This window comes from Centroberyx gerrardi, chromosome 7 (genome assembly GCF_048128805.1).
Source record: "Centroberyx gerrardi isolate f3 chromosome 7, fCenGer3.hap1.cur.20231027, whole genome shotgun sequence".
NCBI lineage: Eukaryota > Metazoa > Chordata > Actinopteri > Beryciformes > Berycidae > Centroberyx > Centroberyx gerrardi.
The window spans coordinates 11,003,086-11,030,032 of record NC_136003.1 but is presented as its reverse complement, the minus strand read 5'-3'; the positions used below and the strand labels follow the sequence as shown (position 1 = coordinate 11,030,032).

The 26,947-nt window shown below is 43.4% G+C and overlaps 1 protein-coding gene across 6 annotated transcripts in view; it reads right to left on the bottom strand.

The window, feature by feature from the left end:
• Positions 1-148: 148 nt before the first annotated feature.
• The window catches only part of LOC139913839 (RNA binding protein fox-1 homolog 2-like), a 44,694-nt gene continuing 17,895 nt past the window's right edge, over positions 149-26,947 (bottom strand). For 2 of the 6 annotated variants that reach the window (XM_071901974.2, XM_071901977.2), the window contains 11 exons: positions 22,796-22,999; positions 21,643-21,822; positions 21,057-21,110; positions 20,602-20,694; positions 11,732-11,819; positions 10,570-10,626; positions 9,972-10,119; positions 8,622-8,664; positions 6,085-6,182; positions 4,886-4,961; positions 149-4,282 (listed from right to left, as the gene is read on the bottom strand). In XM_071901974.2, coding sequence (XP_071758075.1) covers positions 4,238-4,282; positions 4,886-4,961; positions 6,085-6,182; positions 8,622-8,664; positions 9,972-10,119; positions 10,570-10,626; positions 11,732-11,819; positions 20,602-20,694; positions 21,057-21,110; positions 21,643-21,822; positions 22,796-22,999 — 1,086 coding nt within the window. In that variant the 3' untranslated portion in view covers positions 149-4,237. Of the gene's footprint in view, positions 4,283-4,885; positions 4,962-6,084; positions 6,183-8,059; positions 8,103-8,621; positions 8,665-8,905; positions 9,330-9,971; positions 10,120-10,569; positions 10,627-11,731; positions 11,820-20,601; positions 20,695-21,056; positions 21,111-21,642; positions 21,823-22,795; positions 23,000-25,962; positions 26,272-26,947 lie in introns of those variants that run through there. The other 4 variants (XM_071901978.2, XM_071901975.2, XR_013504977.1 and 1 more) reach the window with 4 other exon arrangements.

Sequence of the window (26,947 nt, the reverse complement as noted above, 5' to 3'; positions counted from 1 at the left end):
TCCAAAATTAGTAAACGTTATCTGGGAATGTGCTCTATCACCACCTGATAATCACTAGTTCTGAGTGCTTGGCCTACATTGTATAACACACAAAACTGGAGAAAAGCATAGAACAGTCGATCAGAGAATAACCACTCACAGACCAGTATAAAAACCAAACAGTTTATGTATTATATACATTCAATAATAACAATGAAGGGAATAAACAGAAGGCAGACACGAGGATGGCAAAATAAAACATGGTGAGAAAATACACAAGTCACTTATTGAAAAAACGAACAAAAAAAAAATCACTTGGATAAATGAGCTTTTTTTATAGCAATGATGAGCATGTGAGAAAAAAAAATAAAAAATAAAAATCCACATGCAATTGAAACCCATTTATTAAATCCCTGTACAAAAACTCCCACTGGGTTGACTTGAGCACAGTGCGGGGAGTCGGGGTCAGAGGTCAGGGGGGCTGGGAGTCGGGCCGGGCCGAGCTGAGGACATCCTTTTTGCTTTTGCTTGCTTGCTGTCCCAGCTCCACCTCTGCAGCTACTCTGCAGCCGTCCATATAAACACGGGCTCACTTCACAAAACACCACGAGCAAAAGCAACCGCGCGGGAGTCGCCGCCGCTGCCCCGTAGCCGCCGCTCGATAACGGTTACAGCACCCGAACAGCTTCACCTCTGCCAGCGGGCCGAGCGAGGTGAAGCTGTTCCTAAAGGAGCATCTGTGTGGGCAGGTTCACACCGCTCTGTGCCAGCCTCGAAGCCGCTGCTGCTGCTGCCAGAGCGGGCTCGTCTTGTGCTCAACCAAACACCAGCCTCGTTTCTAGAGAGAACCGGTTCACCCCTTTTGATAGAGAGGCTTAAGGCCAAATCGTCACCGGGCGGACCGCTGCTGCCATCATCATCATCAGTTACTTTGATTTTTATTTTCATTATAAAAGAAAACCGCAGGGGGTCCGACAATTCAAATTAAACTTTGGGCGTTTGATATGACTGGTGATTACCACGACGGCCACAGAGGCGCAGAGCAGAGATAACCCAGGTTATTAAAGCCAGCTGAATGGGCTGCGGCTTTACATAAAGCGACTGCGGGCCGCTCGCCTCTCCTCTCCCCTCCCCACCCAGACGCTCTCTACTGGACCATTACTGAGCTCCCCTGTCACTCCTGTCACCTCGTATCACATAACCTCCTCCGCCAAAATTCGTTTTCCTTCCCGCTCCTCCTCCAACGCCCCGTCCTCCACCTCGTCTTCCTCCTTCCAGCACTATGATTTGAATTCATGCACAAATGAAAGGTCTCTCTGACACCCTGCCTTTCTCACAAAAGCATGCATAGCGACACGTCTGATAATACTTGTAAGGAAAAAGAAAAAGACAACAAAAAAACAAAACAAAAACATGGTAATGATTCCTCATGATCTCATCATAAATACTCATTGGAACACCTACTGCAAAGTGTATCATGATCATAGAAAACGTCAGCTCTCCTCTTGTTATGGTATGCCCCACCCTGGGTGCCCACTGAGTGTACTGTACCCCCTGAAAAAAAACGGTGGGGAACGTTGTAATCCTGTCAGCTAATGATTAATGACTCAGCTCCTCACCTTCACCACCACCGCCACAACGTCCCTCGACTACCCGCCCACACACACTATTCTATTGTTCAAAGGTGGCCACTGCTGGGCTGGAGGGCCCTTTTGACATTGTGTGGAAGTTTTCCCAATTTGCTTTGCCTTCTGTTCAAGCTCTGATTTGGCCCTACTGGCAAAATGCATGTCAAACTATCCTCTCCGTCTGCCTCTGACTTTCAATGCGTCCCTCGTGGCTGCGCGCTTTACGCGGCCGCGCAGCCCGCCGCTGTCCACCCACTGTGATTTCCCTCATCTGCAGTAAACACCTCGCCTTCTACGGCATCTTCAAAAGCCTATAAATCTGTTAAGGGGGCTGAACTGCAACCGAGTAAAATTCAGGGTTCTTTCGGTTGCAGTTCAGGACTCCAATTTGTTGAAGTTGTTGCTACACACTTTAAACATGTCTTTTTCTCAGTCCTCTGTAGCTCCTGCTTCAATGGCATTTCCCAGATTGCTTATCAAAACACCTTGCTGAGGCAAACTAGAAAAATACATCTTTAACCCACAAATTAAAAAAAAACATTATAACGAGAACTAAAGTAAAGGCAAAAAAATCAACCATGAATAAAATGTAATACGTCTTGACCAAAAAATGTGCTTTCTTCAGAGAATCTTTGGAACCAAAAAGACAAACAATAGCAATAATAACATAGTGAGAGTATATGGAGATATAATACATAGGACAGAGACTTGGTCTATACATGGTTTGCTTGCCAGTCCCGTTACTATACCTTCAAACAGACCGGTAAGGAGGGGACTGAAATAATTTGGACTGCCTAGAACATTCCCCAAAGAGAACCAGGAGGGAGTTGGGTTAAGATTGCAACATAATGTGGAGAACAGAGCGTCCAGCTAGTGAGGGGGGATTTAGTGTCCTGTTCACACTGAAAATAATGAACATGAATAGAAAACTGCTTTGTTCATTACTAAGAATCTTCTAAGACGTTCTCCTTACTTGACAACAGTGTTAATGTGGATGCAATCTCCTAGCTTTTCCGGGCTCCACTGTATTCTAATCTGGGTTGTTCTAATGGGATCTACTGTTCTGCTGAGTTGAGATCAGACTCCAGCAGCTCTGCCTGAAGCCTGTAGGCATAAATATCTCCATTGGCCAGGAGGGATTCCCATTTGGCTGCCTGGTGGATGATTAGTTTCCCATGTGGGTGTTCCCGGTTCAAATCTGGTCTGCTAAATCTAGTTCATTCGTATTCTGTGGTTCCTCGTCCGTCTGACCCGTTCAATCACCGCTACAGTCGGAATGTCTGACAGTTTAGTAGATAGCAGGAAATGTATTGAGTCTTCGAAGAAGCACTACGAGCAGATAAGGAACGCGAGCTGACCTGGGATCAGCCGGTGAGGTGCGGCGCACTGAAGTCTCAAGAGGGAGATATAAAGTCAATTCATAGCTGAAATGCATACAGGCGGATTGAACACTCCATCTTAGTGTTGTCACTGTAGTTGCAATAACAGTAATAAATGTAATACTTATAGACCAGCAATAAGAGGACAATGTGAAAATAATGACTATAGCACTGATAATAATGGACAGTTTCATTGCGTCCACGTTATATATAATAGTTATATAAAGACATTTCTACGCAAATTCTTTTCAATGGCAGCAAAACAAAATAGAAAAAAGAAAAACTGAGGTAATGCAGAAAAACAAGTCACTTGTTTCTTTTTTCCTTGTCATTTTCACACTTTTTGTATACTTTTTTTTTAGCGTCAGTTTTTTTGTTTTGTTTTCTTTTGTTTCCTTTTACACTTGGGGAAAGTTGTGAGATGCTGGAAAGAGGACAAAAAAAAAAAAGGATTTCCCCCATGCCATGTTGTTGATGGTCTGTTGTTACCGGGGCAACAGTGGTTTCTGTCAGTCAGACGTCTCCCGTAGCGCCGGCTGAATGTTCAGTATTCCAACGTTCCAAAACAAAAAAAAAAAAAAAAAAAATTTCCATATTGAGCAGTCCAAGTTTATTTCGCTTTCTCGTCGCTATTATGCCACCACGCTAAACCAGAGGGACGTCTCTGCTGTAGAGGGGGTGGCTTTTTCGTCAATGTAGTGTGTCAAGACAAAATTAAAGTACCTTATTTTTCAGGCTAGTAATGCTGTGTCGTGGCAGGTCTATCTGTGCAGGCCGACAGTAAGGGAAAACGTGGAGAAAACCGTAGATCGGGTGCTGAGTGTGACTGCGCGTATAGGTCTGATTAGGTAACGTAGGGCAGTGGATATGACTGCACAGACTTTTAGGAAGAAAGGTTTGTAGTGTGCAGGATCACACAGGTGAACAGCGGTCTCTCTCCCTCCATGTCCGATAGTGTTTCTAAATGTAACCCTCCTAAATTGTGCCTTCGAAGTAGCATCCTCCAGCTTTTTTTTTTTTACGTGGGAGACTCTACTGGCAGTTTTTCATTGTATCCGTGTCACCGGCAGACAGAACAGCACAGAAACTGAGTTTGAGTTGATGATGTGGCAATGACCTCTCTCGCCAATAAAACACATGAGTTGTCACTATCGTCCGCCCGCAGAAAAATGGAGGGGAGCTCCTGCCAAACAAAGAGCTTGAAAAGGGGTTTTGGAGCGATGTGGAATTCCTGCGGTGTGATTTGTGGTTTTAGTAAGGAGCAAACCGACTGTATCCCGCCCGGTATAAACTAGCCTGAAAGAGACAGAAAGAAAACAGAGTCGTATATTACAAAAACAAAGCTACAGCCGTATATTGCTTTTGTCCGGTGAAAACATTGCTTGAGAAAAATAGTGATTTTCTTTTTTTCTTTTTTTTTCTTGAAATGGAGGATAACCTTCTACCACCATCTCTAGTCTGAACTAAGGTTATGAATTAGGGTTAACTGAAATATGAAGATATCCTAAGAGGGACTCGAAGCACATCTTGACATCTAGCGTTCAGATAGTTATACTACATATGCACTCATAAATAACACTTTTATTAACATCTGTTTGTATAATAATTTGAAAACACTATTCCCAGTGCTCAAACTGCAGCCCATCTTGGATCCCGAACCGTAGGTTAAGAAACATTGGTGCAGCAGGTATGACTTCCACCTCTGTAAAGTCATAACGCCTGCTGGTCTGGGATCAAATCCTGCCAGAGCTTTCCCTCCTGTGTCCTCCCCTACTCTGTCTTCCTCTCAATAAAGAATGAGTATTATGCAAATTGGACTTCTCGCATTCCTTAAAAAATACTGGGGGATTTCTGTTCCGAGCTGGGTGTTGTGCAGAGAGGCTGTGTCAGTTTTCTCACCATGGCTCCCACTCCGTACGCAGCAGCAGCTGGGGCTAAAGCGTGGTAGGGGTCTGTAGTGTACACCCGGCCGTAACTGCCAACACAAGAACATCACACAGAAATCAGTGAATTGGACTTTGTACAAATATGACAACTTGCACTAAAAATGTACGCTTTGTCTCTCTTCATGGTAAGTTTGCACTTTGTTGTTGGTTGATATGGAAATTCATTCTGTTCCGAATTTCCTATGGCCAACCATCCTGAAGGCATAAAATGTGTCAGGGTGCGTTGCCGCTGTATGGCTCCTCAGAAACCTCTCCACGCATCAAATTATGATTGGTAGCAGTTTAAAGAAGTTATTGTTTGTTGTTGTTCTCAATTGATTATCAGAATTCATCTCTGCGATTTCATCTCGTTTCATATGTGACAATTTCCATCACATTTGGAATGAATGAAATTTCCGTAATTGGTTTTGATGTTTTTCCATTTCTCTAGATATTTAGGTTTATTACTGAGGCCAAGTCGTTTGCATACTGTTCTAATAATTCAGCATAATATTAATTCTATTAATTTAGCTCCCTGATTATGTTAACAGTCAACTACAGCTTATGCACCATGTTATCATTTTCTCTGCTACAGGATTACATTTTCATGGTTACATTTAGGACTAGGCCTTGAAGCCTTACTGGGTTTCACCATGGCTTTATCTTATCCACTCCATTCATTATCTATTTATTAATATTGGGCTATTGAACATTAATATTTTCACATACTATTGCAATAAATGATTGATTAGTGCAATTTGTGATGACACTCTTATGTCTTATGTTCATCCCCATTCGTTCTACTACCTGTTTTCTCTGTTATCATGGAACCATAGCGTATCGTTTTCACCCTGGGACCCTGGATTCCTCCTTGGATTACCTTCAACCAGTCAATCAACTGTGTGCTGTAGATCTGCCAATGTGACTGCTGTGACTCAGTTTCATTCAAAGTCAGAACTGAATCTTCTGGCTAAACTCCTTACTGAAACCCACAGGGGATGTGAGTGTTTATGACACAAGACCATCTACACAGTCTGTATCTCAGCAGCTCTGGCGTACAGTGAGGCGTGTGGATGCATTCTTCCAGCAGTCTGTTTGTTTGTTTGTTTGTTTGTTTGTGTGTGTGTGTGTGTGTGTGTGTGTGTGTGTGTGCGTGTCCTGGGTTGACCTCACCTGTCGCTGTAGGCGGCAGCTGCAGCAGTTGCTCCGGTTACGGCCGCAGGCTGGGCATAGCGATAGGCGGCGGCGGCAGCGGCAGCAGGGTAGCCTCCCTGGAGACAGACACACACACACACACACACACACACAGGTTATGGAGCTAACTGACCGTGCCACTGAGGGAGAACACACACCTGGGTTAGGGTGCATGACTGAGAAGGGGACCCGCACAGAGATACAATACACTGACATTTATTTCACAGATATACTGTACATACTGTATATGTGTGTATATTTTCAACCATCTTCCAAAAAAATGTATTTTAATACTCCCTTTTGGTTATTTTAAAATTTGATTGTGTACATATTAAAACTATAATTACTGTATATTATATATCTATGAAACTATTAGTTTGTAAAAAATACATATGGAGGGAATATATACTGTGTATATACTGTACATACATACATTTATTTCCTTGTATTAGGAAAAACTAAATAGATTCCTTAAATATATTTCCCAAACCTGTATATTAAAAATATTCACAAATAAAATATATGTCAGTACATTGCATTTCTGTGCGGGGAAAGGAGGAGGTAGAGGCAGGAGGAGGTAGAGGCAGGAGGGGGGGGGGATGTGGGACGAGTACGCTTCATCAGTGAGACAGAGAGAGAAAATTGGACTGTCGAGGTTGAGTTAGATTGCATTATTACCACTACGGCAGAGGGGAGGTAAAAACAGTGCAAGACAAAGTGTTCACTGAGTTGGGGAAATATAGAGGCCTCACTGTCTTATCAAAACAGATTTAGAAGTATTCAAGTAGTGGATGGAAATGTCAAGAGGACATCTACAATGGATAGCGGATACTAGAGGATACTAAGGTTCCAGTAGAGACATTTTTTATGCTAAAAACAGTATTTGTTATTATCATTTGTGTTGTTTCACATGGATTTAGAGGACAGACAAAAGGAAATGGTGAAGGGGAGGAAAAAAAGGATCACACACACAAACACACCCACACAAGCCTATACTGACACTAAAATCACCTCCTGGCATTGAGACTGCATGCATGCCCCAAATTACAATGCAAACCTCTTTAAAAACACAACACCACTGCATTTGGACCTGATCAGAACAGAGCAGAGCAAAACAGAACAGAACAACCAAGCATTCTCCTAGACGCCTGCAGGACATGAAGAGGAGGAGAGAGAAAGAGGGAGGGAGGAGGACAGAGAGAATGGGGAATTAGGGGAAGAGCGAGGCTTCTGGGTGAGTGGAGGATCTGGGAGAGGAGGGAGAGAGGGATAGAGCAGTAAGATGTCTGCATGCAGCAGTTGATCGGCACATGCGTCAATAACCATCCTGGGAGGGAGTTGTGGGGGGTATAATTCAGGAAGAGACCGTGTTCTCCATTTCAACATCAGCCCCTCAGGGCAAAGGAGTTCAGAACATCTCTCACCCCAGGCTAACATTGACTAGACCTTGCTGAGAAATGGTAGCCTCCAATTTTAAAAGAATGATGAAAGAAACCTATAGTTTGGCATCATTACCATGGCGGTGTCCAATTTGAATGAATGATGCTGTCAACTGATTATTTTACTTTTTCAGGACAATGCCGCCATTTTTGACATGTGGGTCTAATGCTATTCTTGCCAACATGAGAACAAAATAAGGATGGATGTTGTTTTTTATAACTAGCTACCCAGACAAATTGAAGAGACCAGGTTCTCTTTTGAACAAACTGGTAAAAAAATAAAACACTCAATTTAGTAGTTTAGTGAACAAACAAACAAACAAGCCCCTTCCCCACAATCGAAAAGTGCACATTTCAGTGAGTTAGTAGAAAAAAATAAATTCAAAGCAGCGGTCATTTTCGAACAACTAAAAGACAACATGTTCCAGATCAGATCAGAAGATGATTCATAAGACCAAAGGAGGTAGTAAAGTAAAACAATGCACACTGTGGGTTTGGTGTTGAGTTGACCCTACCTGAGGCAATCTGGGACTAAGGACTGAGTCCTGAAACACTAGTCTATAGAGAGAACAGAAACAACCGTTGTCAACCTGGATACACACACACACACACACACACTTATTCATACACACACGCTCGTACACTGACGCACGCTGCCGCATCCGCCCACAGAGCGGCCTTTGTAGTGGTGTTTGAAACCCTCTATCCCTTCATCACCGAGATTTACCCACCCTCTTTTTTTGTTATTTTTGAAACCAACATCACGTCTTTTCACCCTAGCTGTGATGAAACCGTACAATCAGGGACATTATCAGCACAACAGAAAAAAATCCTGAGGGGAAAACAAGGCTTATCAGAACAATCACATCCTTGTATGGTCAGGATCTTGGGGTTAATTCATTAAGGGGTGTGTTGTGCTTTTGACCGGTTGGGCTCATTCACCTGTGGGGTGGGGCAGCTCTGTGCAGCGCATGACCGGACGCACATGCAGAATCACCCCCAGAGGAAAAGAGAGGAGGAGAAAAGCCGTGAGGGGAGGGACAGAGAGAGTTGTTGGTGGGAGGTGAGTTTACTTACGTATAGGTCCGCAGCTCCGTAAAACCCATCCTGATACACCACGCTGAGAGAGGAGGAGGTCACACAGAGACAGAGGGAGGAGGAGGAAGAGCAGGAGGAGACAAAGGGGGAACAGAAAGGCAGGAAAAGGTGAAAGAGAAGGGGGAGAGATGGATGGAGAGGGATGGGGGAGTGTGGGAGGGGGGGTGCAAATGGAGAGGTGCACAGTCCCAAACCAGAGTGGATGAAGGTCACAACACAGCAAAAAGAGAGGTAAGAGAGAGAGGGAGAGAAGGAGAGAGAGAGAAAGAGAGATAGAAGTTATTTCACACCCATGCAGCATGCAGAGGAAATACAACTTCCATTTATGCTCCACAACTGCAACCAAAAACCATCCAACACCGTTATGCATGGCAACAATGGACTCATGGGGCAAATAGATAAAGTTCATTGACTAGCATTGAACTGAATTGAAACCATAAACTGCTATTGTTCCCCTGCTACAGGAAAATCAAGACAGTAAAGGCCACTTGAAATAGTTTTTTTTTTTTTATGAGGAAATGATCCTTGAGAAGTGAAGTACTTTTTATTAGGTTTTTAGGGCCAATAGTGGAGCAGATATGGAAAGGGTAATTCCTGCAGCACCCAATTTCATCCTGTTTAGCTTAATTTGAATGTCATCACAGTAAGCAGCCACAAGGCCATTAACCAATCAACTTCTGCTTTGATCTGAATATCACAGCAGTCACAACCCCATTAGCCAATCAGCACAGCCCAGCAACAACGGCATGCACAGTACACAAAAAAAAAAAAACAGATCACAGTAAACATGAATAATTTGTAGCAAATCTGTGTGCAGGGTGACTGCGTATGCATAATGACTGAATGTGGTATCTGTGTGTTTATGCAAATCTATTGATGGTGGTATCTGTGTGTTTATGCAAATGAACCTTCAATGGCGCAATCCCGTCAGCGTGTTATAGTCTAGCGAATAGCTCGCGAACTGACTGACTATGTGCCAGTTTGGACTGTTGAAGAGAGTGAAGTGCGAATAATGTTTGAACATGAGAATTGTATGAGCGCAGCTGTATTATATGGAAACCTGGTCAAATATAAATTGGAAAATGATGAAAATGGCATTCAGGAGGTGTGCTGTGCTGTATTTACAAGGCACTTGAGCAGACTCAAACTATATTGACAAATGAAGTACTACTTTGTGTGTGTGTTTTTCTAAACAAATCAATCACCTATCCTTTTTCTTTATATACAGTAAACACATAAAACACTTTATTATTATTGTGCGTAGCTCGAGTGCAGCTACAAAGCATGAGGTGAATGATTCCTGTTTATAGAAGGCTGTATGTTTCTTACCCCGGGTAGGCGGGGATGGCAGGCTGAGGCACGGCGGCCCGCACAGCGCTGTAGACGGGCCGGCCTCGGCCCCTGAGGTGGGCACCGCGAAACGCTGCTGCTGCTGTGGTGGCTGCTGCTGCCGCCGAAGGGTAGGGAAACCCTGGGACTGGAGGAGGAGAAGTGGAGGAAGGGAGGAAGAGAGGGGGGAGAACAAAGGTAAGCAGGAGAGGGCGAGGGATGGGGGTGGGGGAGAGAGGCAAAAAAGGAAGGACGGGGAAAGGAGGTAGACAATGGGAGGGAGGGAGGGAAGGTGGGGAGTTTAGAAGGGAAGGAAAGATACCGATGCAGGTAGGAAGAGAAAAGAAAAGGGAGGGAAAAAAATGGGGAGAGAGGGAGGCCGAAAATGAATTAAAGGAGAACAAGAGAGAGCAAAGAGAAAAAGGAACAATGCGACTATGGCCTTGAGGGCTTGATATCAATAAAAAGTGCCAGTGAAGGGAAGTGCTAGGCAAGCAGCGCATTAATATAAATTAAAGATTTGAGTGTGACTGTAATTTAAAGTAGGCCTTTTTAGTGTGACTGCATGGACAATAAAGGAGATAGAGCCTGGCTTTACCTGCATAGAGCTCTGGTCCGTACATGGCCCCCACCATGGGGCTCAACTTCCAGCCCGCTGATCGCCAGAGAGACAGGAGGGGAGCAACAGTTAGTAGGGGTAGGTTACAGGGAATATAGGCTGCTGTATGCCCCGCTGTACTTGGACATAGCCTGGTGTCGTTAAATACAACTACTTCACATGACAACATTATAATTGTCATTCACAGTTATAGCACAGTTACTGGGAAGCAACACGCAGAAAGGGCCTTCAGCGTTGGCATTGAGAATACTGATGCTTGACCAGCTATTTACAGCAGGAACATTCATGAATGGAATGTAATCAGAAGTCAAAGCAGAAAAACAGTAATCTCACATTAAAATAAATGGGAGTGGATAGCCAAACATTGAAAAACCATATCCTCTCATGATATCTGCATTTTATACAATGGAAAACATATAAAGAATACATGCATCAGCGATCAAGGAGTGAATCTAGGTCAATCTAGTTGCAGAAAGCTCCTGGTATACCACCACTGGAAACAATGCAAAGTGAACAGTGTCAGGTTTCCAGTGACTTTACAGGGAGTGTTCGCTCAGCGGATGACACCTGATAGCAATGGCTGATACTTAACGGCTCTTGTGCAAAATGTTAGGCTACTTTCAGACACTAACACTCATTAGCGATGTTATCGGTCTTTCTTTATGCTTGTTCGAACTACAAAGTTATTAACCCGTACCACTATACAGTCTGTTGATAGTGGACATAGCCGCTCTCTATCTTAGCTCTTATTATTTTGTTGTTTTTTTCCCCCAAGCTATTGTGCTTCTCTATTGATCATTTTATGGTCGCAGGAATATTATCATGACACCTCTGATCGCTGCAGTCCATAATAGTGTTTACTTGTAATTTTGGTGCCCTAAGAATTTGACCTTACTCTTCTGCACTCATTGTAAGTTGCTCTGGATGAGTGTCAGCTTAAAAAATGAATGAAATTGGTTTGCTGACAATCTAAAAGTACATGGTCTCCAAGGGAATCTACAAGCAGCAAACAATGCTATCTGTTTTACTATGTTTTTCCCCCCTGCCTAGCTCTTTCTCTCCCTGTGTATCTGTGCTGTACTGAATTAGGCGGGCCGCTGTTCATGTTGTTCTTGTTAGAGTGTGTCAGTGTGGTTGTTACCATAAGGCAGTGTGCTGAGGGCCTCTCCGTTAGGGTAAGGACTGACCATTTTCTTGTTAGTCATCACCCTGGCGGTGGCGTTATTCACCTGGGGATGGAGGAACAGACGGTCAAAGGCACAGACACAAAAAAACAAAAAAAAGGAAACTAAAGTAACACACATACTCACACATATAGGTCAATATCACAAATCCAAAGCTGATATTTTCACAGTGAATTTACATCCAACAAGCCTGCCACTATGTGCCGGTGGGATGGTGGTTGTGTGCTTGGCTCCATTTCTATGTATATGTCTAAGGTTTGTATACACTAAGGCAGACAATGTTAGTGTCTGTGTTCATCTACTGTTGCTGGATCATTAAAGGAGAATACCGGTGTCATTTAGAGTTACAGCCCATTTACCGCTGCCTACGTCTAGTTTACATTTCCCCAATCATTTTGCAATGCAAGTAATTAGATTTTTTGACATTTACTAATTTTTTGTCATTTAGCTAGCTTGAAATTAACTGCTGCCCCAGCTAACAAAGACACCCTAAATAAAAGGACATGGATGTGACAATAAAATCAGTAGTAAAAATTGTAAGGTGACATGTTTTTGCAGGATTATTTCCTGGTGGAGACTTCAATTTCTCCCTGTGGGTGTCAGGTGATTGACGGTAAGCAGAGCGTTACATAATGTGCGCACTGATATGAAAACACTCAATGACATAACTATAAAACAGGAACTTTGACTAAACCAAATTAAGGCTTCATGTTAACTGTGATGGATAATCTATCTCAGGCAAATTTTGAGTCTGTGGAATTTATTTTTCATACTGTACAAGAATGAATGGCAGCAAATGGCTTCTTCTGAAAACAAGTCCTGATATCTCCTAAGCTGACTGTGTGCAGACACCAGCAGGAATAATGTAATGTAGAGGGGCAAACTAGACGATCAGCATAAACTTTGAAAAAACAGCAAACAAACAAAAAACACAGGTATTATCCTTTAATAGTAGAATCAATGTGAACAGAATTCTATCCCTGACATGGCTGCCAACTCCTTCAATGGTGATGTGATGATGTGTGTACGTGTGTGTGTGCTTGTGTGTGTGTGTGTGTGTGTGTGTGTGTGTCTGTGTTTGTGTATGTGTGGGTGGGGGGTTGTTAGGGGGATTCTTAGTCATCATGCAATTAAAAAACAGAGTTGCCCAGTAGAGATTTGGTGATTCATTCTGGAGAGATATGAAGGCTGCCATGGGTGACATTGTTTATGCCCCTACTGTGACTAGAGAGAGAGGGAGAGAGAGAGCATGAGAGAGAGAGAGAGAGAGCGAGAGAGAGAGAAAGAGAGAGCAAGAGCTAGAGAGAGAGAGAGAGAGAGAGAGAGAGAGAGAGCGAGAGCGAGAGAGAGAGAGAGAGAGAGAGATGTACGCAGAGGTACACAGGCAAGTCACAGCAGGGGGAACTGAGCTGTACTTTTTTGGCATGCACAGGTGGAGGTATTGTGCATTTGTCAGGCGTGTGTGTGTTTTGTGCACGCTGGCTGACATTTCATTCTAATGCTTAGGCTTTTCAATCCAAGATGGCTGATAATCTCCTCTCTGAGCTTCAAAGGCTCATACTCCAGTCCCTTGATCTATCCCTATCTTCCTTTGATGGGCTTTAAGAGAAGGAGATTGTAGCTCTCTGTAATAACCCATACTGTCTGAGTGTGCTGTTGAAGCTCTACATCTGACTGTGTGGCAAGCTGAAGATTAATGACCTTTTGGCTAGCTGAGGGGAGCTAGGAGAGTGAGTATGTGCGTGTGTGACAGTGGAGGGGAGAGAAGAGGGACTGGGTCAGTAAAGAATGAGTGTGTTTGTGTGTGCACGCACACTGTGGTCCCATTTAGTAGGCCATTATGGCCTATACTGCGATTCGTATTGCCCCTCTCACTGAGTCATGTTCTTTATCGGCCGGGGCTTCATTCAAATGGAAATGAGATTTACCTCATTTTTCCCTCATTGCAAATGAGAAGGTCAGTGGCGAGTGATTCAATTAGCCTAGCCTGGCTAGCTATCTGACGTAACTGTCCGCGGGTGTCTGAGTGCAGACATTTTGAAATATAAATCAAGTTGACGAATCAAATTAATGCCAACTGGTTTTTTTTTTTTATATCACAGCAGAACTCAATCAAGACTTTGGTGAACTTCTATCTTGAGTGTTAACGGTGGGTGATAATGAAGAATTTACCCTATGTGAACGGTGGGAAATCGTGTGTCTGTGTGTGTATTCCTGTGTGCGTGTCGAGGGCAATTAATGGAATTGAATCAATCTTTCTGACAGGAAGACATGCAAATCAACAGAGACCAACGTGGAAGGCAAATCTGAAAGTGTTAATGATTAATAAGACATTCAACCTTTCTCATCCCACCTTTGCCCTCCCAGTCCAGCCTGACCAACAGAACTGGACAAAATGAAATCACATTTCCATATGAAACCAAACTTGTGGGGTTTACATACCTAAAAAGAAATATTCAAAAACAAAACCAAAAACACAACAAGGGAGAGGGAGAGAAAGAGGGGGTGCAAAAACATTTGTTTGACAAAATTAATAATCGTATAACACAGAAATTACACGCAGCCAAATATGGGCGCATCACATGACCAAGAGTGAGAGTAACGAACCAAAAAAAGTAAAAATTCAGCCAATCAGCAAGCCTCGGATGCAGCATAGAGACCAATCAAAACAATCGCAGCACTCCCACATCAAACACATAAGAGACGGAGATGGGACGGGTAAGTTGGGAGAGAGGGATGCAGGTGAGAAGTACAGAGACAGAGCCAGTCCATATACAAAAACAGGGGAACATAAAGATGGAGTGAAGAGAGAGAGAGAGAGAGAAAAAGGGAGAAACAGTTTGTCTACATAAGCAACACCAAATAAACAACTGATAAACGATTACTGTTCAAAACGAAAAATTAAATACCAAGGTGCGTCATTCAAATAAAGCAATTAGATTTGGTGACCATTCTCCTGAAAATCTCATTATATGTGGGGGGTTGAGAGACAGAGCACCAAAGGATGGAGGGAGGAAGAGAGAGAGATAGAGAGAGAAGAGCAATCCTCATTCCCAAAAAAGGAGAGAAACAAAATAAACATGAGACACTCTGCCAGGCATTAGAACTGTGTGTCACAAACTAAGACCAGTACACTACTACTACTATTACTACTACAACTACTAATACACAGACAATCCACTACAGGAAAACCAAACCAAACCAAACCAAAAGAGAAAAAACAAAATGGCAGCATAAAAGAGAGACCCAAAGAACAGCGAGGTAAACCCCATATCGGTTTAGAGATGCATATGGTTGCACAACACTGGCTGATTTGATTTCTGGACAGATCTGGAGCGGCATAATTTCTGAACCTATTTATACTCTAACATAAATTAACAAAAGAACCCCAATGAACAACACAATTATATTACTTAATGTTACTGCAAATGAAGGGGAAAAACTGGTCTCGCTAGTCTATCTTTTGTAGAAGGGGAGCTCTCAAGGAAAGTACATTTGGAAATTCTTTGAGTGTCTTGGCATCCTTCAACTGTCTGCATTATGGCGTGCCAGGATGCTGGCTAGCCACATGTTAAACATTTTAACATTAGCTCACTGCCTAGAGTCATTCTTTCCTTGAATTTGAGACCCACTTAGCTAACATTTTTCAAATGTACACTGTATCCAATTGGCTAACATTCATCCAGTGTAGACTATGCTAAATGCAGACAGGTCAATGAAACAAAGGAACTCAAAATCGGAGCAGCGTCATTTGCCCTGCAGCTCGGGGTCTACATTCACTCAAAGCAACTGTAGGCAGCGACAAAGCCCAAAGCTTCATATCATTCCTGTTGATTATCGTTAATCAAGAAAATGAATACTGTACATTGAGTCCAATGGAGAATTAATCAGATGGATTGTGGACAGCCGTGTCATTGCAGAGAGGAGGGTGATTACATTCGGTCATTCCCAGTGAGGTGTTAATGAGATGGTGGGGGGGGGCGGGCATGGGGAGAAAATATTATTACTAAAGGATCCAGTCTGTCGAGGATGCTGTGTCTGTCTGGTTGTGTGCCTGTTTGGTGCTGTATTGTGTGCCGTAAAATTACATGATATCAATAGCTTTCGGGGGCATAGAGCAAGGGCATTATACAGTGCGGGCCTGTGCTTGTCACTCTAAAATCAATTGGTAAATAAGAACACAAAAATGACTACTGTAACAATATAGTGGATATTACATGGTATCTAATGCCCATTTCAGGGGTGGGGTGGGAAGGGGATCAGTTCAGTGATAGATGTTGTTTGTACACAACTTACCGTTGCCGTAGAAACAGCGTGTGGTTACCGTGGAGACTGACAACAACACACAGAAGTCGTCAGGGAAACAGAAAAAATATAATAAATAAAGGAACAAATAATCCTAGAAACAAAAGAGAGCTAAATACCCCCCTCCCCCCATGTGAAATAAAAAAGTGATAGCAGCAGTGTTATAGTTCAGAACAGAATATAAGAGAAAGAAGAAAGAGAGAGAAAGGAAGAGAGAATGCTAATTCTCAAATGCTAAACAGAGCTCTGAGCATCGTTTCAACAATCGGTGCCGGTGACAGGAAGAGATTCGGTGCTCTTTAGAACCAAAGCTACGGTAAAGGGGAATGGAGATAAGGGGCAACCTTGCCTTAACCCACACATTATCCTACTGTATGCAGGGGACTAAAAATGCAGCTAATTGGAACACCTTGAAAGGAAGTCAGAGGAGCGGGGACAAATGCACACCACCCTCTATCATAAGAGCAGAAGAGTAGCAAAGATTGGTTTAACGGTGTCTGGAAATGGGTCTACCACAGTCAAGAGGACAAGCAGAGGTATTCTGGTTAAATGTTGCGAGAAAGGATTCATTCTTAGGTGGTAAAGTTAGGCCACAAGAGAACAGTGTTTATTTGATAAATGGCCATGGATAGAAAGGCTATAATTTCCACTGGTTTTACCAGTCACCACAAAAGAACATTTCAGGTTGTACAATAAAGTAACAAAAACAAAAACAAAAAACAAAGAAAACAAAAAGCAAAACAATAAAGAGGCAGATAGAGATAATGGCGAGGAAGGGTGTTAAAGTTAAAGGTTAATGTCAAAGAAAATACATAATGACGGCTATAGCATTTTAGCAGAGGTGCACATAGACAAAAGACAAAGCAAGGGACTATTTCGGTCATAAAGAAGGCAGCGTGGACAAGGGTTGGACAGTGGTGGAAAAAATAAAGACAAACTTGACTGGCAAGAAGAGAATGGAGGGACGAGGAAGAGAAAGTGGAAAAGTCTAGAAAACAGAAAGACAGAGGGTTGGAAAGGGCAAAGTGCAAACTCTCTTTCCCCTTTTCTTTCAACCTCTTCAGATTCACACATGTACTGTGCAAACACACATGGATACTCACACGTAGTCACAACATTTCATTCATGGATCAACCTTTTTCTGTGGCACATCATGCAGCCTATAACAGAACAAGATCCTGGCCAAATCCAAAGCTAGACCCAGGAAATGACATACAGCCCTTTCTGGGGAGTCGTCATCTACGAAACTAGGACACAAAGCACTGGCAAGCCTTCACCTCAGTCCATCTCAAATCCATTAACTCAGAATCGCATTTTTAGCATTTCAAACATGGTCTCAATTGGAATGATACCACTGAATACAATGATAATAAAGGCTGATAGGGTTTGTTTGTGAAAATAACTGAAGTAACTAACTAAAGTCCCAGGCAAAGGTGATATGGCGAGGTGAAGGCTCGGAGTTCAGCAAATTGTGTCCCATTGAGGAGTGTCTGACCGCAGTGTTGGTGGGTGAGAACGTGCATGGTCAGCCATGCAGGACCACGGGACGACTTCTTCTCATCCTTTTCATCACACACATCCATGCAGTGGTGATAACGCACGTGGTTCATAACAAGGACTTTTCTCTCTAGTAGCTCCCCACTGATGAGACAGACGCATGCAGAGCTGCACCACTTGTGACACACACACACACACCCACACCTCGGCTAGTCTAAACTATTGCATTCAAGCGTCTGACTAAAACTCTGCGCTGCGGAGGAGCCATCACTTCCCATAACACTCCAACCACACATACCAACCACAAACACACAAACTTAGAGCAGGAGTTAGTGAATGGTAGCCTAATGCACTTTCAGTACAGCCAGTCAGTGTTGCTTAATAATGAAATATGTGACTACACAAGACAGAAATGGGTTGCTTTTTGGGGTATCCTATCTAAGTGCCACAAGTCAATGAGAGACAAAATGTTAATGCCAATGACAGACAAATGTTACGACCAAGGACTGCTTGGCCACATAAACCTAATTCTGCATCATTTCTAGAGCAGTTGATGAGGACATACACACAAACACAGAGACAGCCATGGATGGGTAGAGATGCATGGAGGTGTGTATGTTTGTGAGTGCATACTAAGATACACACCAAAGGTCATTGTCATACCTATATATAGGTCTATAGGACTCTATAGTCTATATATAGAGCTACTGGAGATGAGATGAGATCACAGAAAGCAGGTAGACACAAAGTGAATTGTAGTTGGGCCACTTACATGGATACATTGGAAGCGCACAGGAAACTGACTTCTTCAAAGCGCAGAGTTTTATTCCAGACAAAGAGAAGTACAGTATAACTTTAAGAACAACAATTCTATTTCTATTATATAGGCTACATACATGCACACTATGGATAGTTAAGCTATGAGAAAAACTACCAAACTCCCATTGGCATGCACCAAGAATAAGAAATGTCAGCACTCAAGTTAAGTACAGCCTGCATCTTTAAAGATGGACAAGGTTGAAAGAAAAAAACATTTTGAAAACTAAAAATTAAACTATTCAACCCTATTTCCATGAGTGTTTGCAAGGCTATGAGACACCCAGGTGCAATTGATTTCATGCCAACTGAACAACTAAAATTTAACAGTCCCATCACCAAAACGAATTCAACAAAATAGCTGATGTAAAAAATAGACATGCAAGAAAAAAAACATCCAACTGTCTGCAGTACTGCCTCAGGCTACATGAGAAAACCATACTAAAATACCAACCATGCACACTTAGGCTACATCAACTAAGACCCCATGCCAGTGGATAGCAATAACAGAAATTGTATAGTCACACTCAATACTGGTAAAATGTTTATGTAAAACCATAGCATACAGTAGGCCTATATTTCAGAGTTTCTGAATTATAATACAGATACATGATCTCTCCAGTTTCATTTTTCCCCATCATCTCTCTGAAAACAGTTCAACAAACTCTGAAATGATATGACCAAATTAAAGCAAGAGTTACTGCAGCAAGATCTACAAGAAAGGAGAATCGCCAGAAAGCATTGCCTCAAAAAGAAATGTCCAGCCCTTTTCTCCTCGGTTGAAAGAATGTATGTATAAACACAAGGCCACCATTTGGCCTACATCAGCCCTTTGTCTCGTCAAGCCCATGCACTATAAACAGAGAGAGACAGGCTTTACAGACTCCGCTGCTGGCCCACCATGCAGTTGATACATGACTCGCTACAGCCTAACACCGCTACTGAAGTACAACAGAACACATGCAGAAGTGACAACTCAAAGAAAACTGCCCGCTGATTAATAAAGGTGACTCACATCATGCAAAACACGGGATCAAAATCAACTTCAGACACACAGAGGTTATAGCAACGCCAGGGACAACACAGGTTGTTGATTGAATAAGAGGCACGACTGATGCAGGTTAAATCGGCTCCATCAGTATCCATTCAGCTTGCTGATTGACTGAAGGTGGAGGTGGCAGAGGGGGATATGTTGTACCAGTGGATGCAGGTGGCTGTCATTCATTCACGACCAGACTGGGGCAGAATTAAGAGTACAGAACTAAACGAGGGTCCGGCCAGCCTCATCCATCATGCAGGGACTGACTCACACACGCCCACACACACAACAAGGAAATCACCACAGTAAGCCCATGCAGAAATCCTGGCTTAAAATGGCTTGGCTCGAGAGATCCAATATGGACGATTGGCAGATTGACACCTCGCTCAAAATAAATAAATACATTAAAAAAAATGAAAACCAAAAAGAATCAAAAGAAATATCATGCACCTCCCCCCACTTTAAAAACTCAACACGTGCGTCAGTTTTTAAAAAACGGACAAAGACTTTACATAAGAACTACAGTGTACAGTTCTTTGGTAAGAATCCAGACTTTAATAAAGAGAACATGCGTTGGTGTGCTGCGATTCCCAGCATGCTGCTGTTGCACCAGGAGCCATAAGCTTGTCACAACCACTTAGCCACAGCACTGGGAGAGGGGAACAGAGAAGGATTTCTAAGCTAGGGAAGAAAATAAGAGCATCTGACAGCAATCTGCCATGCATCATCCTTTCACCGCGTTCCTCTCATGCCCTCCGGTGCCAGCTACACAAACATCATTTCAATCGGCGCGGAAAAAGTTGTAATATCAGTGTGGCTACAACTTGCACATCAGTGGCAAAAAGAGGTGAAGAGAAACAGAGCTTAACGTCAAAAAATGATGCAGAGAGGAGTAACCAGCATGCCTTACGTGGTGTTCTTGCACCCCCAACCTTTCCCACCACAAAACAAAAACAGGGGAAAAAACTAAAAATAAGTCTGTTTTTTTTTATTTAAAAATTAAAAACATTGCAAAAGACCAGGGAGTGGGATACCAGCGGGCTGCATCAGAGCATGTCACTGAGGGGAGAATGGGAGCTAGCTAGCAGAGTCAGTGATCAGGCAGAATTACGATGGGAGCACAGAGAGAAGACAGAGAGAGAGGGAGAGAGAGAGAGAATGGAAAATTACCTCAATCTTACGACCTTCCACCAATGTGCCGTGGAGCCTTTCCCTGGCTTTCTCTGCATCTGCGCTGGTCTCAAATGTCACAAAGCCAAAGCCCTGCGGTACACGGCAGAGGTTACAGAGGTCGATGGTGAGAGTGGTGCACAGCAGAAGGGATTTTAGGGAGGGGGGGGGGGGGGGACCATGAAACAGGATGTGTACTTTTCAACTTGTGTTTTACACATTGAGCTACACACTGACTTCGATAAATCCACATTGTAATCACAATATCCGATTATTTGCTTTCCATCTGATAAGGAAGTTGAGCAGTTTTGTAAAATGATTCCCCCTGTGACATGTTGATAGCAACAGTCCACGGGGCAACCATGCAGCGTGGGAAATATAGTCAATACTCAGGGAGGATTGTGGTCTTGTTATGCAGTTGGGCCAAGAGAATCACATGGCCTCTGTGCACTTACCTTGGAACCCCTCTCATTGAATATGATCTCTACATCCAGAATCTTCCCAAATTGCTGCAAATGAATTTGAAGAAAGATATTAGCAAACCGCAAGAACCCAGCCTATTCAACAAAGGGGCATTTTATTTAGCTCAACATTTCAGAATCATCTCAGGGTCCTCATGAACCGCTTGGTTTAGATCTCAATCATTCAAAGTAAACCTCACTGCGTACTCAAAAGCCTCTGACATCAAAGTGTGAGTTACATTTACTTTGCACTAGGGGTCACTATTACGTTTCTAGTCCATAGTATTTCAATGTATCCCTTCCCCTCTGGTTTTCTACCCTTTTGCTCTAAACTCTGTTCTGTCCCCCTTTCTCTCACATGGCCACTCTTGCTAACACACTGACACATATAGCTAACTGCGCTCTCAAGCACCAAAAGAAAACCCACGAGTGTCTCTTCTTTGTGTCAGCCAGGTCCTTTTGTCCCTCCCTACACCCCAGCCCTGGTGACCCAGACCCTCCCCTGCAGACCAAAGGGGTCTAGACTGATTTATTGATCTTGTTGAAAATGAGGCCCCCCACAACATTCCCAGCTCCTTACCCCAAACATCTGCCTGAGATCAGGGTCCCGGAAGCGGAAAGGGATGTTTGAGACGTGGAGGCGTTTGGGGGTCCCTTTGGCCTCTGTGGGGTCTCCCACGGACCCTCCTCCTCCTCCCCCTGTCCCTCCTGTACCGCACTGTCCACCCACCTCAACCTGGGACGTCTCCTCTGTCTTTCCCTGTGGGGAGAAAGAGAGAAAAGAAGGGTTGAGGAGGGAGAAAGGTGAGAGAATGAGAGAAAAAAAGAAGGAAAAGAAAATAAGAAACAAGTGAAACGAGCTTGCCGCTAGTTACATGCTTGTCAGCTGTGAGCATCTTGGCAAATAATTTAACAAGTATAAGCACCTCTACATCGAGAGACCGATAGACTGGGCATTGAGAACAACAAAACGCACTGATAATCTCATTATGTAAGATTAAGTGTCATGAAGTGCATTGAAATGTAACGATTATTGCAAATAAGTTCAATAAAAAGTGTGGATGTTTGATAATATAGCGGGCTTGAGTACTGTAATTGCCTGGGTCAATCTTCATTATACATTTCTTTAATAACTGATATTAGGTGAGGTTGTAACATATTTCAGCAGTTTGTAACTATTTTTTTTTTTTTTAAGTATTACTAAAATTTAGGCATGGCATTTAAAACTAGCAGTTTTCAATAAAGCTGGTTATTTTGTGTTCAGTGAAAGTTTTGAATGATTATTAGGGACTCTGATGGTATGTTATGTCTTTTTACAATGGTGTTTGTCACACGTTTTATCTTCAGTGTGATCCTACATGACAGGCCAACAGCTGGCCTATAAAGGTTACTACCATAGGCATTTCAGACATGTGCAGCACATCAAGGACCTAATAAAAATCCTACAGTCACTTAGCGACTTCAGCAGATCTAGATTAGATGCTTTCCATACGGTGATTATAAAAGTATGAGGGGAAGAGAGAGGGAGAGGATGAGAAGTGTATTTTTTTTTCTTGAGGACCAGTTTCGCTGAATACCTCTAGAACAAATGATCATTTTAGAACAAGGAGGAATGAGAAAATGATTAACACAAAAAACTCAATATCTCATAAACCCATAAACTACAACAGTCAAATCCATTCAACAGTTAAACTACTAAGCAAGGCTTTATGAACACTCAGTTTTGTGCTTACATTGTTGTTGTTGGTGGTGGTAGTGGTGGTGGATCCATTAGTGCCAGCCCCTACCTCTGCTGCACCTTGGCCCCCAGCACCAAACAAAGCCCCGGGGCCAAACTCTGTCCCCGACAGCCCGTTCTGAGGAGGGGGCGGAGGGGGGAACGCTGTGAAGGGTGGGGCCACCAAGCCCTCCTGTCCTCCTGTCGAATCCTGAGAACCCTGCAGGGAGAGGAGAGGAGGGGAGGGGAGGGGAGGAGCAGGGATGGGAGGGAGGGGAGAGAAGAGAAGGAGAGGGTTTAATATATATATTTGGTAGCTCTTCTACAGTGGCTGTGAACGAGGAGGTTAAAAACACAGCGATCAAATTTCACTCTCTCTCTCCCTCCCTCCCTCCTCACTCAATCTCTCCCTCCCTGCCGTACTCTCCCCCTGCCTCCATATCTCTGACAGGCATGTGTTTTCAGTCAGCCGACCATGAAATATTTACAGCAAACACATCTATTATTAAGAGTCAGAAAATTTGATACACAGTTTGAGGTACAAAGATGCTTGTTGGATGGATGGCTGGAGAGACAGAAGGATAAATACTTACGCTGACACATTTACAGCTACTACCATATGCACTGTGAGAGCACGTGCTGCTGTATTTTTGGGCTTCTATTAGATGCCATCTATAATTCAGATGAATTGTGTATCAGCTGGGCTCTTGCAGAGGTGCTGCGGGCCATTTCCTCTATACTGTTACAACTGTATCAGTAACAGCAGTATCACCTAAAGATTCTTAAGAAGTGTGACACTCCTGCACTGCACACACCTTGTCCTGTGTGTGGTGACTCTGCAATATTGCATGCTTCAATCACTTCACACACACTCAAGGGCATCCTGGAATAAGTTCCACAAAATCCCTTTACAGGAATGCGAGAGAGAGAGAATGGATGGCCAGGGAGATGTAGCAAGAACGAACAAGTGTAAACCAAGAAAGAAAGGAGGTAAAAAACTAAAATCCATTCAGTTTGGGGGTCGGGACTACTCCTTCCACAGGGCCACACCAGGTCAGGCAGGATGACACACACCATCCAACACCATTAACCACTGGTCTGGTCTCTGCCGCTCTGCCGTGGGCTGGATCTGGGCTGGGTGAGGCCTGGAGACACTCTGTCTCCAGACAGCCTTTTTAATTAGACAGAGTAACTAAAATGTGTTGCCGCAAAGCAAATGAGCTCACTCTCCCTCTCTCTTTCTCGCTTTCTCTAATCCTGTAGCCTGACTGCTCACTGCTCTCCTTCTGCAGCAACAACCTCACAGACACTGACTGTAAACAGCCAGCTGAGGCTAAGGCCCGTCTGCAAGCCGTAGTAGACAGACAGCTTCTGGGGTCTGGGCCCGAGAGATAGAGAAAGCATCAGAGAAGGCTGCCTAATCCAAAAACAGGATGGAAAAATCTAGGAAAGTCATCCTCTTCCACACTCTCATTGTGGCAATGCTGAATACATGTTAGGAAAGAATGTGTGAAAGCTGATTGTGTTTTGCATCCGCTACAGTTTCTGTGGCCTAGTGATAAAAGTGGAGCCATCAGAAACCTGTATAAAAAAGACGATAAGCCATTAAAATTCATTGGGTAGGCCTTAGCATGCACTAGCTAGGTTAAATCAAAGACTAAGTCTACTTGTTAGGACATGTGAGCCCATAAACATGCAGTAGCCTGTAGTCAGCCACTAAAGGGTGTGTACTATAGGCATATCCCAGCCCAAGGCTGAGTCACACACACCAAAACTGTTGGGGAGAGGGAGCTGGAGAGTGATTCTGTGTGTGAGTGTGTGAGAGAGAGAGAGAAAGAGAGAGAGACAAGGAAGGAAGGAAAGACAGATGGAATGGAGAGAGTGAGAGAGAGTAAAAAAGATAGAGGAGAGAGAAAAGAGTGACAACAGAACAAGAGGGTCAGAGCTTGTGATTAGACAGAGCTGGTATTAGGCGTAATCATGTCATTCTAACAGGAGTGCTCATCTAGACTCAGCAGGGGTTTTGCTTTTTAAGTCTCACTGAATGAGAATGTCAGTGACCTGCGGTTAGCATTCCTACTCTGAGATGCTTCATCAATATGCATGCCATAGCCTGGTCACCTAGTTGTTTTCAGAGGCTGCTTTGGGTCCCCAGATTGGATAGTGGAGAGATAAAAATGGGTCCCAAAATTATCCTCGAGAAGCAGCTCATGGTCTATCATAGGAAAATTACAAGTCTGTATGAAGCTGCTTGTTTATCCTGCCGTAGCACTGTTCCTAGCTGAATAAAATACCATAAGGCCTAGCGCATGCTTAGGCAATTCTTTGAATCAACTAGCCTAGATGTTGTTGCATAAGCCTCCACAATAACCCACATAATCAGTCATGGGAAAAAAATATTTTAGATGCTATAATATTTAGGTCCCTATAGCAAAAGATTAAAAGAACGCTGTCTTAGTGTTTGTCGTCATGTACAGTATGTATATGATCTGTGCAGTATCATTTGAAAGTTGCTCATAATGTATCCATCCACTGGACGGTGTGTAGTATATGCTGAAAAATAAATGGATGAACAGACTGATGGATGGATGAATGAATGAAGGGAAGGAAGGATGGCTGGCACTGGATAGCTGAGTATTATTGGGTAATACTGGGTGCAGGCAGGAGAGTACAGCCATTAGTCCACACAGGCATTCCTGACACACTGACTACGGAGCAGGACTGCCCTAGATGGTAGCATCATATAGTCATAAGGAGAGAGCGAGAGAGGAAAAAAGAAAGAATGGAAAAAGAAAGGGGGGGGCTTAAGGGGAGGAGAGAAGGGATTATGGAAAATAATGACACGCTCTATTACAGTTATGTTTGGTCTCATCTTATCACAAACTTTCCAGACCGAATTTCGACATAGTGAGATAAGATAGAGAGCCTTGGCTTAATCTCTGGTACATTTAATTAGCCTAGGCTTCGCATTAAAATGACATGAAAACTAAACGATCTGACGAGAGCTGAAAACATAGCCGATCAAGTATCATCTGACAACGTGGTTTTTTGAAATCAACAGTCTGATATTACCAAGCAAAAGGACCATCTGGTGTAGGACCTATTCATCCATCCTGTTTCGCTCTCGCTTTATGCATGCACACACACGCACACAAACACACAGCGGAAGCACAGTTGTGTTACCTGAGACACCATATGTTTTTCCATACACCAAGAGGATGAGGGGGAGGGAGAAGCCTTTTCACGGCAAACCTTTCAAGCGTCTGTGTCTGTCTGCCAAAAGCCCACTTTAGCCTAGCCAACCAGGTAAAGCGCACATCAGCAACAGAAAACACAGAATGGATGGTTGAGTTGGTGATGCTACTGCAACTCAACGGACAGAGTTGGTTTACTCATCAATCATACGAATTTATGAGAATTAGCCTATTTGGTAAACTATCTATTGTCTGAAAAGTTGCCTGGCTCAAGATAAAAATACTGTATTCAGCTTCTTCTCCCTCTGCAATCCGTCTCTTTTCCTTTCCTGTGGTTGGAGAAGTAAGTATGCCTCCCTTCATTTTCCCCCCTCCTTTTTCCCCTCCCCTCTTGGTTCTGGCCTGCCACACTTGATGAAAGCCAGAAGGAGTTTTTTTTTCCTTTTAAACCACCGACACCCGCCCCTCCAGTCACTCACAGCCTCTGCTGCACTGCGATGCCAATCAAAAGCACAGGCCGCAGCCCATCTCCTTATAAGGCTGCCTCTGTGCAGAAACTCCTGTCGCTACTTCCTGACTGTCAACCAATCAGATCAGGCTAAGGTTGTCCCTTGGAGGTACATCAGTAGCTAACTGGACCAGACTCTGTGGGCACAAAACCCAGGAAAACGCATGGACATGCATTTTAAAAGGAAAAGGCACCTTGTAGCCTTGTTGAGAGCTTTTAGTTGAAGTTAACGCAGTTAACGCTTAAAGCAGTGGTCAATGATAAAACAGAAGACCTCTTAATTTTGAGTCTAAAATGAGTCACAGAGATGCGCCATACAATACAAGCAATGGTCATTTGTTAAAAATAATGAGGCAAAAGATGGGGACATTTTTCTCAAGTTCTCCCTGAAATCAAGGGGATACATGTCATAATTTGTGCCAACAACCGGGATCCCATCTGCTTTAATCCCTCTTCAACTGCAGAG